The sequence below is a fragment of the Ochotona princeps genome, chromosome 21, assembly GCF_030435755.1.
Source record: "Ochotona princeps isolate mOchPri1 chromosome 21, mOchPri1.hap1, whole genome shotgun sequence".
Taxonomy (NCBI): Eukaryota; Metazoa; Chordata; class Mammalia; order Lagomorpha; family Ochotonidae; genus Ochotona; species Ochotona princeps.
The window spans coordinates 25,908,682-25,923,242 of record NC_080852.1 but is presented as its reverse complement, the minus strand read 5'-3'; the positions used below and the strand labels follow the sequence as shown (position 1 = coordinate 25,923,242).

The 14,561-nt window shown below is 53.3% G+C and overlaps 1 protein-coding gene across 13 annotated transcripts in view; it reads right to left on the bottom strand.

Annotated features, from left to right (window-relative positions):
• The window catches only part of CACNA2D2 (calcium voltage-gated channel auxiliary subunit alpha2delta 2), a 135,521-nt gene that overhangs the window by 23,318 nt on the left and 97,642 nt on the right, over positions 1 to 14,561 (bottom strand). For all 13 annotated transcript variants that reach the window (XM_058678625.1, XM_058678635.1, XM_058678626.1 and 10 more), the window contains exon 4: positions 5,817 to 5,876. In XM_058678625.1, coding sequence (XP_058534608.1) covers positions 5,817 to 5,876 — 60 coding nt within the window. The remainder of the gene's footprint in view (positions 1 to 5,816; positions 5,877 to 14,561) is intronic.

The window sequence follows — 14,561 nt, the reverse complement described above, 5'->3', positions numbered from 1 at the left end:
CAGGCGGGCGCACGGGGAGGACTGCAGATTACAACCTGGGGCTTCACTTGCCAACTTTGCAAGCAAAGCTTCAGCAAGGACGAGAAAGGGCAAGGGTGGGGGCCCTGGGCTCCCCTCCTGGGCTGCAGTTGGGTCCTGTCTGTATTTGTTTGTGCTGCCTCTCCGGCTGCCCCAACGGCTGTTTCTCTTTTCATCCCACGGCCTTGATATTGTGGTGGATGATAACACGCTGGTGACCCCAGAGACACAACAAATAGGATTCCTAGCCTTTTGCAGACTACAGGTAAGGTGTAGGAGTCTCTGTGCTTTCTTCTTATACCCTCAAAACCTGGATACATATGGGCAGGAAGATTAGGCCATGCCTTTTGCCTACCTTGGCACAGAGAGGAACCTAGGATGGTGGCAGGCAATTCCCATGTGAGATTGCATGGTCAACCACATTCAACTGTGTGACGTGAAACCAGAGGTGTGTCAGGGTAGGGTCATCAAGGTCAGGGCTGGAGAAGGGCTTTCTAAGGAAGGCCTCCATGTCTACTTTGACCTCCACGGAGCCCAAATGTCCACCATTAGTAACCACCTCCTGGGTTAAGCAATAAGGATGCGGCACTATCCAGGCAATGAATGCAGGGGCTTTGGCAAAGGGTTCAGGGTCCAGATTGCAACTTGTACAGGTATGAGCCATGGGACCCTGAGCAGTGAGTGAAGACAGGCTGAGTCAAAGGCCCTGCCTCCAGGAGTTCTCCTAGGGACTGTCCCTAGCTCCCCGATGGGGCCAGGGTGCCCTATGAGGCCCTTCCTCTGGCTTCCACCTCTTACTTACAAAATTAGGACGATGATGCCTCCTCTGAGGGGGCAAACAGGACAGAAGCAGGACCACTCCTACTCCTGGGTGGGGGCCCTGCAGGTCTGCACCTCCGCAGGCCACAGGAGAGGCCCTGGCTAGGTTCCAACAGGTGTCCTCAGGATCTGAGGGTCACATGCTGGCACTCTGCTCTGTGATCTGGGCTTTTCAGGGCGATTGTGATCTATCTGGGCATGGGGTGGGGAGACTACACTCTTTGAGTTTACACACATCCCCTACTCACATGGATATGCACATAGGTGACCAGTGAGGGGTGGGGCTTGAAGGGCCCACATATGTGTGATACATATGCTGGGACTTCAAAAAGTTCAAGGAAAATGCACATTATTAAAAAAAAAACTATGCATGGATTTCAAAATATTTTTGTATCAAAAGAAACATCTTTTAGGGCAGGCATTTGGTTAAGATGATATCTGGGGGCCCGGCGGCGTGGTCTAGCGGCTAAAGTCCTCGCCTTGAAAGCCCCGGGATCCCATATGGGCGCCGGTTCTAATCCCGGCAGCTCCACTTCCCATCCAGCTCCCTGCTTGTGGCCTGGGAAAGCAGTTGAGGACGGCCCAATGCATTGGGACATTGCACCCACGTGGGAGACCCAGAAGAGGTTCCAGGTTCCCGGCATCGGATCGGCGCGCATCGGCCCGTTGCGGCTCACTTGGGGAGTGAATCATCGGACGGAAGATCTTCCTCTCTGTCTCTCCTCCTCTGTGTATATATGGCTGTAATAAAATGAATAAATCTTTAAAAAAAAAAAAAGGATGATATCTGGGACGCCTGCAACTCATATTGGAGTGCCTGGTTCAAGTCCTGGCTACTCTGCTTTGTGTTAATGTGCTCCCCGGGAGGCAAATGGCTCAAGGACTTGGGTTCCTGCCATCCACATGGGAGATCTGGATGGAGCTCCTGCTTGTTGCAGGCATCTGGGAAGAGAACCAGTGGATCAAAGATCTCTGATTACTGCCTTTCAAGTAGAAATGCAAATGAACAGACTGTTTTAGAAAGAAAAACACCTTCTCTTCTTTCCACTTTTCCACAAACTTTTTGAAGTCCCTTGGACACTCTTGGGAGGTGGCACACAGAGGGCAGGAGGGTATGGGGCAGGGGGAGGGACAGGCAGTGAGCCTGGGCTAAGCATGGGGAACAACAGTCTGCTGCCTTGAAAGGCAGCTGCTACAGCTGGTCAGACATGACTGTGCCTGCCCATGAGCCCCTCGCGGGGCCTGGACCATCCACCCGGCCATACCAGTATGAGGAGGCCTGGCCTTCCCACCCTGGTCCCCTGCCAGCTTAGCTCAGCTCAGCTCAGCCGAGAAGACTGTTTTCTGAGACAGCCGTCTGTTGCTGGCTTGGCAGAGGGGCAGGCAGCAGGTTCTGTGGCTTGGTCAGAGCCACAGGCGGGGAAGTCACCTGTGCCATCCAGTCATCTTCTCCAGTCTGGCCCAGCTTTCACAGCCTTCCTCCATGCTCCCCAGGCAGAGCTATCTTTCCCATCAGTTTCTCTGTGGCAGGACCATGTCTTCCCCCATCGGATTCCCTAGGGCAGGTTTCCTCCCCATGTACACTCCCAGGACATGGTTTATCTCCTGCAGGCCCTGGTGTTGGCACAGAGGCCCTGGAACCACCATTTCTTTCCTCACCTCACCATGCCATGGATTAGCTCCTTCTTGGGGGTGGCTTAGGTGGCACACAATACTGGTGTAGTGTGGTGCTGGCACCAGGCCTGACCTGGCAGGTGGCCTATCTCCATCTGTTCTAAGTGTTATGGGCATTAGAGCACCTGTGTCTGTCTGCAGGGAGCAGGGAGCAGGGAGGCACTGCCTGTGAGTCATGCCTATAGCCTCCCTGGTGGCCAGAAGTCTGGGCTGGACAGGGCTGTGGCAACAGGCTTCCTGCCTTTGCCATGGCCATGTGCATGGGACCCTGACCTGGGAATAAGAAAGAAAGAAAGGGAGGAAGGCTTTATGTTCAGACAGAGTCCTCTGGATCTCCTGCTATGGTTGGCTCAGGGAGACTCCAGGAAGCTCCATGTAGAGTCTCGATGCAGAGGGCACAACCCCCTCCCTGAGGTCTGCATGCAGACCACTGTGTGCTATCGGCACATCAATAAGGGCGGAGTACACCCCACTGACTGTAATGAGTTCCAAGCATCTCCTCTGTATCCAGAATTGCTGGGTACCATCTCCCCAGCTCAGAGCCACCTACTTACTCTGTCTTCAGGATACCCAGCTAGGGCACACAGTAGTGATGGATAGCACCAAGTCAGGCCCAAGTGCACCCAGCCTGGAGGAACTGAGAGTTGGAGGTGGAGAGGGACAGATGAGCTCCAGGAACACTGGTCCAGAAACTATCTCTTGATAACTTGCAGGAAAGATCCAAAGGTAGGTACTGTGAGCACTGGGGGCCAGTCCTAGGGTCAGGGCCAGAATAGGAGTCCTAGGCAGAGAACTGGAGAGAAAGCCTCTGTCCTTTGGAAGGATTGAGTAAGGGCATTCCTGGGAGAATACCTGGCTTGGATAAAAAGGCCTGAGTTCAAGGCTAGAATGTGGTATAGGCCAGGTGCCTGTCCTGAGTACTAGAAAGAATATAGCTTCTTGCCTATCACCTTTTGAAAGTCACAGAAGGACATGGTTTCTGGGTGAGTGGTGTGCCTACTGGTGACAGAACACCCATCCTTCTGCCAGCCTTGCTTTGATATCCCCAGCCTGGACAGCCCCCATCTCTCCACAGCCACTGCCACCAGTTCCAGACAGCTCAGGCAGCACTGGCCGGAGTGTGGGTTAATGGGTCTGTTGTTAGCACCAGCACCCTTCAGCTGGGCGGCTGTGGGGAGAAGAGTAGGGCTCCTGCAGCTGGGCTGGAGGGCGTGACTGCCATGCTTGAGACCTCAGTGGAACACACAGATGGACAGCATGGTGACAATGGGGAGAGGGCAGGCTGGGTCCAGCTGTCCCTGTGGTCACACCCACAGCTGGGAGCACATCAGGTCAAGCTGGGGAACAGTCAGCCAGAGATCGCCCCCAGGGCCCAAGAACCAGTGTGGCCAGATACCCACCCCCACCATCACAAGATCGGTGTCCATGTGGCCTGAGGTGACAGGCGGAACCAACACCAGCTGTCTTTTGCCAGATGGGGAAACTGAGGTCCCTGCCTGGGTCCCCAAGGGACAGTCCTCAAGCAGCATTTGTCTCAGCATCTTTTCAATGCTCCTAAGACCTGGGGTCTTTTCCTGGCAGTCCCCATGGATAACTACCTTTGTTTGCAATAACTTGACTCAGTCTCAGGCCTAAGATTCTCGGCTCAGGCAAGGAAGGAAAAATAGGGTTGGGACCAAAGTAGCTTCTTTTTCCCATCTGGAGTCTGGAATAGGAGGGAGAGGAAATCTTTTCATTTTTTTCCCCCAATACTTGCATGAAGTTGAGGGTTATGGAGGAAGTAGGGGGCAGACAGGCTGGGGAGAGACAGTAGCCTCCAGGATAAAGGGCATTCTAGGCAAAGAACCTGGGGCAGGAAGGGTCCTGCAGGAAATGTCCAGTGTGGTGTGCAGAGGAGCAGTGAGGCTGGCAAGGGAGGTAGGAACAGCCAGGTCCATTAGCGCTAGCCCTCAGGTGAAGCTGCCAGGGAAGGGGCTATCTCTGGGTAGGGGAGAGACATGGTCTGGGTGGAGAGTAAGAGCCAGGGGCCATGGCCATGCGTATTCCTGACTGAGAGACCATGGATAGGTGGTGCTGCAGAGTGAGGAGGGAGAAGAGTCAGTCCCAGGGCTCCAGGGCAGGCAAGGAGTTTGGCAGTCTCTGGCTCATTTACTAAAAAGTCATCAGAGGGCAGGCACTGTCCAGTGAAGACACCTGCATGCTGTATCAGAGTGCTTGGGTTCGACACCTGGCTCTAGCTTCTGACTCCAGCTTTCTGCCAATGTGGACCCTGTGAAGAAATGGATGACAGCTCCGGTGGTTGGGCTTTTGCCATCATATGGGAGACCTGGATTGAGTTCCTGGTTCCTGGCTTTGGTCTGGTCCAGCCCTGGTTGTTGCAGACATTTAGGGAATAAAGTAGTGGGTGAAAGATCTGTTTTGTGTTTTGTTGGTCTGCCTCTCAAAAAAAAAAAAAAAAAAAAAAAGTCATGTGTTATTTCCAACCTTGACTGAACTCCCAAGGGTAGTAGCCAGCACCCACCAGATGGGAAAGGACCAGTGTGGCTAGTGTGTGAGTGAGATGGAACAGGCTAAGGGTGATCTGAGTGGGAGGGGAGTGGGGGACTGCAGAGCAGGAGTTGGCTTAGGGGCTTGGATCACAGACATCACTCTACCACCAATAGGTAATCTCAGGTAGGTCTAACTAGTCTGTACCTTAGTTTTCTCATCAGTGATGTGAGGATGCCCTACCGTCTTCCTGGGGCAGATGTGCCCAGGTATGCCTGGCCCAGCGCTGGGCTGAATCAAGGGTCTGCCTTACTCCACCCTTCTTACTGGTCCCTGGGCATTAGGGGGCAGCTCTGCCCTGGCCTTCTTAGAGCACCCCCATCCTACCCCCATCCCAAGACACAGCCCAGACACTTATGTAGCTGTGGAGGATACCAGAACCCTGCCCCAGTCAGGGACTGGCCAGACAGCAAAGAGACAGGTGTTCCCAGGCCTAGACAATGCCAAACCCATCCAGGAACTGATCTGGCCAGCAGGGTTCCCCTCTCCCTCCCACACTGCCTCAGCTCTGGGGAGTAGCCAGAGGCTTTTGTGATTGGTGCCTCCAGGTCCCCTCGGAGGGGACAATTCCCTTCTCCCAGTGTCTCTCCTAGTGTCTCTCTGGACTGAAGTCTGATAAGGCCTCTCTGGCCCAAGGTTCTCCAGATTTGGGGTGCTTTCTCGGAGGAGGCCACTGGGAGCCTCATGTCCACTCATGGGAGACTTTACCATGCACTGTAGGGAGCCAGGGACTTTCAGCAGGGGCAGGCGTGTCTCACCTTGATGCTGTCCTGCCAGCGGTGGGCTTTCTGGAAGTTCTCTGCAGCATCGGCCAGTCTCTGGGGGACAGAGCACAGGAAGGTCAGAGGCTATGCAGGCTCTCCCATCCCACACCCACCAAAGTCTTGTTCCTCCCTAGTACTCCTTAGCCCAAGCTGCTTCTCTTCCTGATTCTGGGCCCCAGATGTTGTCAGCTCACTGTGTGGGTGCCGTTCTAACCACAGCCAGGCTCATAGGAAAGGGAAGCCTGCAGTCAAGGACTCAAGGGCATCTCTCCAGGACTTTCTGTCATTCCCCCTCAGCAATGTCCCCTGCCCAGCACATGACAGGAGGCCCCCAGAACTGGACCAACTCCACATGCCACTCACTATTTCCCAAGAACTAGTCGCAGCCTAGTGCCAAGGCAAAGGCCTTCTCAGCCAAGGAGGGATTGCCACGAGTTATACAGTGCTTGCCAGGGCTCAACTGGAGCTGCCCACCAGACCCATGGACCCCTCCCAGGCTTCCCAAGTTCTTTCCCAGAGGGCTCCTTCTGCTGTTCCCATGGGCCCATCCCTGGGGGCTGGTTGCAGTGGCCTCCTCCAAGGGGCCTCTTCCCTTGTAAGTAGCATGCCTCAGGGAGAACAGCTGCATGTCATGCAGTTCACACTTGTCAGAGCACACTTGGGGCTAGCCCAGGTGACAGGCAGAGGCAAGGCTGGCCCAGCTCTATGCCTCACAGGTCAGGGGCTGCAGGGGGAACCGACACACACTGTGGGGGAACCAGAAGGGCAGGAGCTTGGTGCTGCAGGCCTCAGCAAATCAGTGAAAGCTTTCTGGAGATGCTGGGGCCTGGTCCCCTGCTAGATCTGGATGTTCTTTGCTCTTGGGACAAGAACACTGAGCGGTGGGAAGGCTATGAGGCCAGAGACCTAGGGAACTGCATGGAGTCACAGCCCTGGGTCCCTCAGCCTCTTGGCCTCTGCCTTCTGCTCCCACATAGGTTTGGTTTCTATCTACCCACAGTCTATACCTTGCACTGCTCCGCAGGGACCACAGAGCATTCTGCTTTGAGAGGCCACCTGCCCATGTCTTGTCTCCAATATGTGCCTCACCTAAGCTCCTGAATATCTCCTAGAATGACTCTCAGATCCATGGGGCTCACCCCACCTCTGCAGAACAGGCCCAGTCACCTTGGAGCCTCGGCCACGTCCCTTCCACTCCCACTTGCTGCCACTTACATGGCCTTCTGTTCAGGCCCTGCTCACGCTCTGTCCTGGCCCACGCACCTTGTCCTTCCTCCGACCTCCACATCATCCCTGCAGCCTCATCCAAAATCTGATCATGTCCCTGTCCCCTGTCTGCAAGCCTCCAGTACCTACTGCTCTGCACATAACAGACAACGCTTCCCTGAGACGCACTTAGGCCTGCTTGGGTCTGACTCCCGTCACTCCTTTTCCAGGCTGGGGTCTTGACCTACATCCCAAAGATCCTCTCAGAGTGGGCAAGGTCCCCAGTTCATAAGCCTGGAGTGTCCTTCCACAGAGGACATCACTATGTGACATGTGAAGTCCATTGCCCTCGGCCCTTGTGTTAACTGAGCAGGTACTATGCAGCAGGTGCAAACCTGGTGCCAGGCCTGGAGGAGCTGTGCAGCTTGGGGTGGCAGTCCCTGAGCTCTTGATGGCCGAATCCTAGTTGATCCATTTGTCCCTTTCTTTAGAGGCCCATTGCTTTCGCAGGGACACTGGGACTTCCTCAAAGTGGGTCCGCAGCCCATGTAGGCGCTCCACGGAGGTCACTGAACCTCATTCGGCCTTTGGTTGGGACACAGCATGAGCCAGATTGGCTCTCCTGTACCAGACAAGCCACTGTGTATATGGAGCTACGATCACTAAACTGACAGCAGTGAAAGTCTCCAACCTAGGCAATGGCATTGAGGGACTGCCCCTCTGGTCCTTACCTCCACCCCCAGCTCCTTCACCTCCTAGTGCCTGAATGTGACCCTGGAAGTCTCAGGCCCCAGTGCTGCAGATGAGGCAGGGCAGCCGCAGGAAGGGAGGGCTGCAACTCCCAGCCTTCTTTGATCTCACGGAGTCCCGTGGGCTCGAGCAGCCTGGGTCAGTCCGTTGACTCGTGAATAACGGAGTCGCAATAGCCACAGAGAAAGGATTACTTTTAATCCTCAGTAACGATCAAGCCATTATTATTTTTTTTTGGTGTTACAGATCAATCAGTCCATCCCTAGGCACTGGACGTGTATGAACTGCTAAATAGGCAGGGCTACTGGCGTGGGAGGAGGGGTTGGAATAGGCAGGCTGTGGTTGCCACCAGGTCCCCTGGGGCCAAGGATGAGAGGCTGAGAGGGTGGGAGACACCCACCAGGGCGAGTGCCCGGAGTGGGGAATCATAGCCTGGACCTCAGAATCCTTGCCAGAGCTCAAAGCAGAGCTTCCATGAACAGTGGCTTCTTTCCTCTGCCTGGACATTGGCTCCAGGAACCACTCCTGCAGAAGGTGCATTGTACTCAGCAGGCCCCTCCTCCAACCTCAGCAGTCACCTACGGAGGTCCTGTCCACTGAGGGTTTTTTGGCCAGTTCATCCCACCTCTGTTGCCCCTTCTTTCTGCCTGGTCTCAGTCAGGCTCTCAGAGTTTCCAGGGCCTATCCCTACGGTGCACAAGAATTCAGGCCAACATAGGGTGACCAGGAGACCACACCTACCTTCCTCCTTGGTTCATCTTCCTAGCACTTCTTTCCCACCTCTTCCAGATCATCCTGATGGCTCAGGGGCAGATAGCGTCGGGAAGGAACCTGAAGCTAAGAAGGCTGAGGGGCCAGTGCTGTGGTGTAGTCTGCTATGCCTCTCTCCATGGCATCGCATATGGGGGCTGGTTTGATTCCTAGCTGTTCCCACTTCCAATCCAGTTCCATACTAACGTGCCTGAGAAAGCAGCAGAAAGATGGCCTAACTACTTGGGTCCCTGTACCCTCATGGGAGACCCAGAGGAAGTTCCTGGCTCCCAGTTTTGGATCCCCTCAGCTTCAGTTATTGTGGCTACTTGGAGGAGTGAACCAGCTGATGGAAGATATCTGCCTCTCCTTTTCTCTCTATAACTCTGCCTTCTAAAAAAATACTTAAATCTTTAGAAGAAAGAAACAAGCTGAGAGCTTCCCAGGAACCCCAAGAGAGTGTGAGCAAGGCTAGGTTCTATCTTCAGGGCACTGGACTGGCTGGGGGGATGTGCTATTCCTGTTCCTGACCCTTTGTGCTTGTTCCCTTTGAGGCGGCTCTCAGGGCCACTTGCAGTTTCCACTTCTTTCAGGCCCTGGTCCCCTGCTGCTCCTCCCTGTTCACTCTACTCTGACTCCCGCCAACGCCCCAAGTATCTACATCCCGGCACCTTGGGAAATCGTTGTTATCTGCTTTCCTTGGACTCTGGGCCTCTGGCACACAGTAGGTGCATAATGAATATCTGCTGAATCAAGGTCAGAGGGTCTCTGGACTTGCCTAGAGCTTGGGTTTGAGTCAGGTCAGCTGTGGGACCCTGGGTGTGTGGGTTAACCTGTCTGAGCCTCTTCTCCCTGCACAGAACAGGGAGGGGGCACATGAGAACTGCCTGTGAGGATGCTGCTGCTGCTGCCAAGTCACTGATGGTGCCTTGCCTGACTGGCAGTGTCCCCTTCAAGGCCATGGCATTGGAAGGGACCGCCGTGGGATTGCTGAGTGGGGCTGCTCACAGCCAAGTCCATCAGGATAACAGCAGGCATTTCAGATGCAATTATCAGAGAGTTTCACTTAACAATCAATTTCCCTCAGCTCCAGAACCATTCTTACAAGAAAAGACAAGAGAGAGGAAGACTGGAGTGTGCTGGGCTGTGGACAATGCTCCCCTGGGGAGCAGCCCCCTCTGCAGATGCCTTCAAATTTCACTAAGTTAAACAACACACAATTACAGGGGGCCTGACACACAATGCCTCAAGATAAGCGACTTGGGGCCACAGTGGGTACCCTCAGAAGCCCCTGCCTTCTGGCAAGGTTCGCTGGGACGCTGGGGCACTGGATACTAAGAGGTACCATCCTCCTCTTAGGGGCTCTCTTTCCCCCCACTTCTCATCTGTCTTTTGCCCCTCACTGCCTTGCCTGGGAGCCCCAAGGGCCTGGGAATAACTGCCTACCATCCAGGACTAACTTGGTACAGCCTAGAGGGCAAGGCTGGGCAAGGGTATTTTTAGCAGCAGGGTACCAGATGTAGAGATTGGGGATTCCGCAGTCTGAGCTAGCCAGCAGCTAGGATGGAAGGGGGACTCTGAGTTAGGCCCAAGGGCAGCAAGTCCACAGCAAAGCCCTAGCAGTAAAGTGATGTTAGGGCAAGGCTACCAGAGGTTGCCAGGGAGGTAACAATGGTGGGAAGACGCTGGCTCCTGCTCGACACCAACCTTGGCCAGGGCTGATTCACTGCACACTGGGTCCCATGCCAGATGAAGGACTGGGCTTTCCCCAGAAATATTTGTGAAAGTGGATTAACAACTTAATAAAGGCATTGGGGTGGGGGAGAGAGTGAGAATCTTCCCTATGCTGGCTCACTTTCTAAATGACAGCAACAATCAGCGTTGGGTCAAGTTTAAGCTAGTAGCCTAGAACTCCATCCAAATTTCCAATGTGAGTGGCAGGGACCCAAGGACTTGATCCTTTATCATCAGCAGACTCCCAGAGTGTGCATTAGCAGTAAGCTGGATCAGAAGCATCCTAGGCTCTTCAATGTGCAATGTGGGCACCCCAAACTGCAGCCTAACTCACATTACCACAGTGCCTTCCTGGGATGTAGATTCTTTCATCTCCCTCCTTGAACAGATGATGAAACCACAGCTAAGAGCCTCAGGCCCCTGGAAAGTAGTGGAGGGGGCACCACACCTAGGCCAGCTTGATGCTCAAGCCTAGTAGGGTTGCAGAGACCATTTCAGGGAGGGAGCCAGATCCCTCAGCCAAGGTGGGCCTGTTTGGTTGAGTTTGGCTAGCTTCCTACTTCCCCAGTGGTTCCTCGCCCTTCCCTCAGGAGAGGGGATCACTGATGGCCTCTCTCAACCTCAGTGTCACCAAGCCCGACGCCTAGGATGTGTGCTCAGCCTCCTACTGCCAATTACACTGCCACTCCCTTCCCTTCTAGTACTTGGGCCCTGTACTAGTTCTGCATTGTGCACTGATAGATACTAAATACAGATTTCCAATTTTCAGAGCTGTTATGGTCTAATGAGTAAATAATATACATATTTAAAACTGTCTAAAACATATCTGCATAATTAAAATATCTGCATAATAATGAAGCAAGATGCAAGAAAGCAAGGAGGGAGCTGGAGTTCCCAGGCTGACAATAGAAGCAGAGGATCAGGTAGGGTTAGGGGTCCTGGTCCTGTGGAATCCTTCCTTCTGCTGCCTTGGCCTTGAGTGGGCATTTGTTGGTCTGTCCATTGCCTACTCTGAGCAGGGGAATCTGCAGATTGGAATGGGAGAATCTCCGCTTGGCTGGCCTTGCACAGTTCATGGTGTGAGAAGGCACACGCGTGCAGCCTGGACTGAACCACCACAACACACCCTTAGCACAGAACACGAGGGACACAGCTTGCTCACCATGGCCTTTCTGAAGCCCCATTTGGCTGAGTCCTGACGGATGAAGAGGGTACTTCAGGCAGGACAGAGGGGTCGTCAGTCATGACTTTCACACAGTGGTAGAGTCACAAGAGTTCCTGCCTGTCCAAAGTGCTGCTGACTCTAGTGGCCCCTGGTGTAAGACAGCCCCTTAGCCATATTCAGGCTGAAGGGTCCCTTCCTTCACCTCTTACTGAACCTTCCCTGGACATATGACTCCTGTCCAAGACAATTTTTTAAAATACTTATTTGTTTTAATTTGAAATGCAGTTGCAGAAAGAGGACACACACACACACACACACACACACACACACACACAGTTGGAGACAGAGCAAGAAATATCTTCCAGTTGCTGGTTCATTTCCCAAATTGCCACGAAGGCCAGAGCTAAACCACTCTGAAGTTAGGAGCCAGCAGCTTCCTCCAGGTCTCCCATGTGGGTGCAGGGGCCCAAGGATTTGGGGCATCCTTTGCTGCTTTCCTAGGCCATTAGTGGGGAGCTGGATCAGAAGTAGAGCAGCCAAAAATTGAACCGGTGCCCATACAGGATGCTGGAGGCACAGGCAGAAGCTTAATGTATCATACTGTGGTACCAGCCTCAACATAACTTTTTGTCAAGGTTTATTTATTTATTTACTTATTTTACTTATTTGAAGCAGAGCATAAGAGAGGGAAATAGAAGTAGAGACAATAGGAGTCTTTTCTCCCTTGGAGCCATCTCCTGTCACTATGGCAGGAATCTTCTTTTTCACTCCTTCTTAAATAAATCTTGCCTTGCACACTGGAAAAAAAAGAAGTAGAGAGGAATAAAAGTACAGAAATAGAAAGATTTAATTGCTGGTTCACTCCCTAAGTGGTCATAGTGGCCAAGGCCGGGCCAAGTCCAAATCCAGGAGCCTGGAGCTCCATCTGGGTTCCCACATGTGTACCAGTCTTGGGCCATCTTTCTGCTGCTTTCTCAGGTGCATTAGTAGGGAGCTTGATTAGAGGAACAGCCAGGACATGCACTAAGGCTCCAATAGGGGATGCCTGCCCCGCAGGTAAGGGCTTGCCACACCACAATGCTGGCTCCTATGACAAATCCCAATACTTATCCTTTCTGAATAAACTGTGCTCCCAGCCTAAAGAGGAAACAGCTACCAGAACAATGAAAACCAAACACCCAATGCCTACACCAAAACCCCAGCAACGTAAAACCACAAGGAAAGAAACAAATGCTCCTGGCACAGGGGTGCTGCGGGAAGTGGGGCATTACTGAAGTGTTCGCTGTGGCTGCCAGCGACAGCCCCCTGACGTTTTTCCTCTACAGCTGTATGTGCCCTCCATGAGCTGATTAAAAAAGAATTAGGAACATTGATTTTCTTTCTTCTTCTTTTTTAAAATAAAAAAGGTCAGAATACATGTAAGAGGGAAAATCTCATTCGTGTTACTGTGTCCTTTTGCTGCCTCTCCATCCCGGACCTGGGTTCACTGGTTCCCCATGGGCACCGCAGCCCTGCTTATTGATTCCCGGCCCCCCTCCATCCCACCTGGAAGGGGCAACCTGCTATATTGCCCAGGAAAAGCAGGCAATGTAAGAGGTAGCGTGTGATAGAGATGGGGAGGGTAATACCATGACCAGAGAGGCTGGCATTTGAGTTGGAAAAGGATTTCCCAGGATTTCCCAGGTCCCCAAGCACAGCTGCTCTGATGTGTTCCACCAAGGGAAGGCATTTAAGAAAAACTGCACTATCCTGGCACTGTTGGCATAAAGTGGATGTTAGAGCATTAGGATGGGGGTGCGGGGAGTTCGGAGATGGATACGTGGAGGTGCTGTTACGCTTGCAGATGACAGCAGGAAATCCACTGGCTTCATGGCTTTAGCTTCAGACTGAGACTGACCACAGTCAACACAGAAAGAATAGGGCAGTTGTATCCGTGTGAACAGAGGACAAGGCAAGGACACAGGCATCAGTGGCTGGGTAGGGCCAGCTTGGACTTCTGGACCAGGAGTTTGCCTCTGGCCACTGAGTATATCAGGGAGCTGTGTGTGGATCTGGCCAGCCACATGTCAGGGGCTGTAGGTATCTGTTCTGTCCCTTTTGCTGCCCCCGGGGTCCCTGCTGAGAGCTTATGAGAGGTGCCCCACTGTGAAATAAACTGACACATCCAACAAGCGTCTCAAGCTCAGGTCTGGGCAGTGACTCTGAGGCCCAGCCACAGGAATACACCTAACCTTTGGAAGAGCCCTGGGCTGTGCAAACTCCAAGCTGTTTGGGCTTATTCCAAGGTAATGCCCTGCCCATGCAACCTCTTGGGGGCTAACCCTGCCAACCACGCTGGCATCTGTCCCCAGACCTCGGTGTGAACCCTGCACATCTCTGCAGGTGAATTGGTCCCTGGTGAGCTGGGTGGAATTTGTCCTCATCTTGCAAGTTTTGGCAGGTTTCCTCCCTTTGAATTATGAGCCAGTGTAATTCATCAAGGTTTCCCTCATCCTTTAAAGAAACCACATAGATAGCATCAGGTGAGGGTATCAGACCCCAGGCTGTCAGCCGCTCTTGGGTGACACGTCATTATGTGAGTGTAGTATCGAACATGTCTTTGCCTCCTGCTCCTTCTTCAGGCCACTCTCTGGAGACAGTCTTGTAGGCACGGTGTGCATGCATGCATGTGACAATGTCCCACTTCCCACCCTGCAGAACTGGGGGTCTGCACATAAGTGGGGGACCAAGCATTGCCTTTGTGTCCCTGAATCTTGGTTTCTCACCTGTGTAATGCATCGCAGACCTGGCTGGCTGTGAGAGGCAAGAGAGGGTGAGTGGACTCGCTTTGGAGACACATCTCTAGCTCCTCACCCAAGGCCTCCAGACTGTGCCGCCCCCTATCAATTTCAATTCTGTGTGGTCCCGGGCTGGAAGAAGCTCTAAGTGACCTCAAGCCCCAATCATGGCCAGCAAGGCAGGGAGTGGTCAGGGACCTGCCAGAATGGAGGTCCTGGGTTTCCCTGGGAGGAGGACATGGAGACCAGGCCAGAAACAGCTTTGGTAACAGAACAGGGGTCCAAGTCGGTGCCAGGTTTGAACTGGTGTGGGCAGGTGAGTGGGTCTAGAGAGGGTCTCACTGGGTACCCCATGCG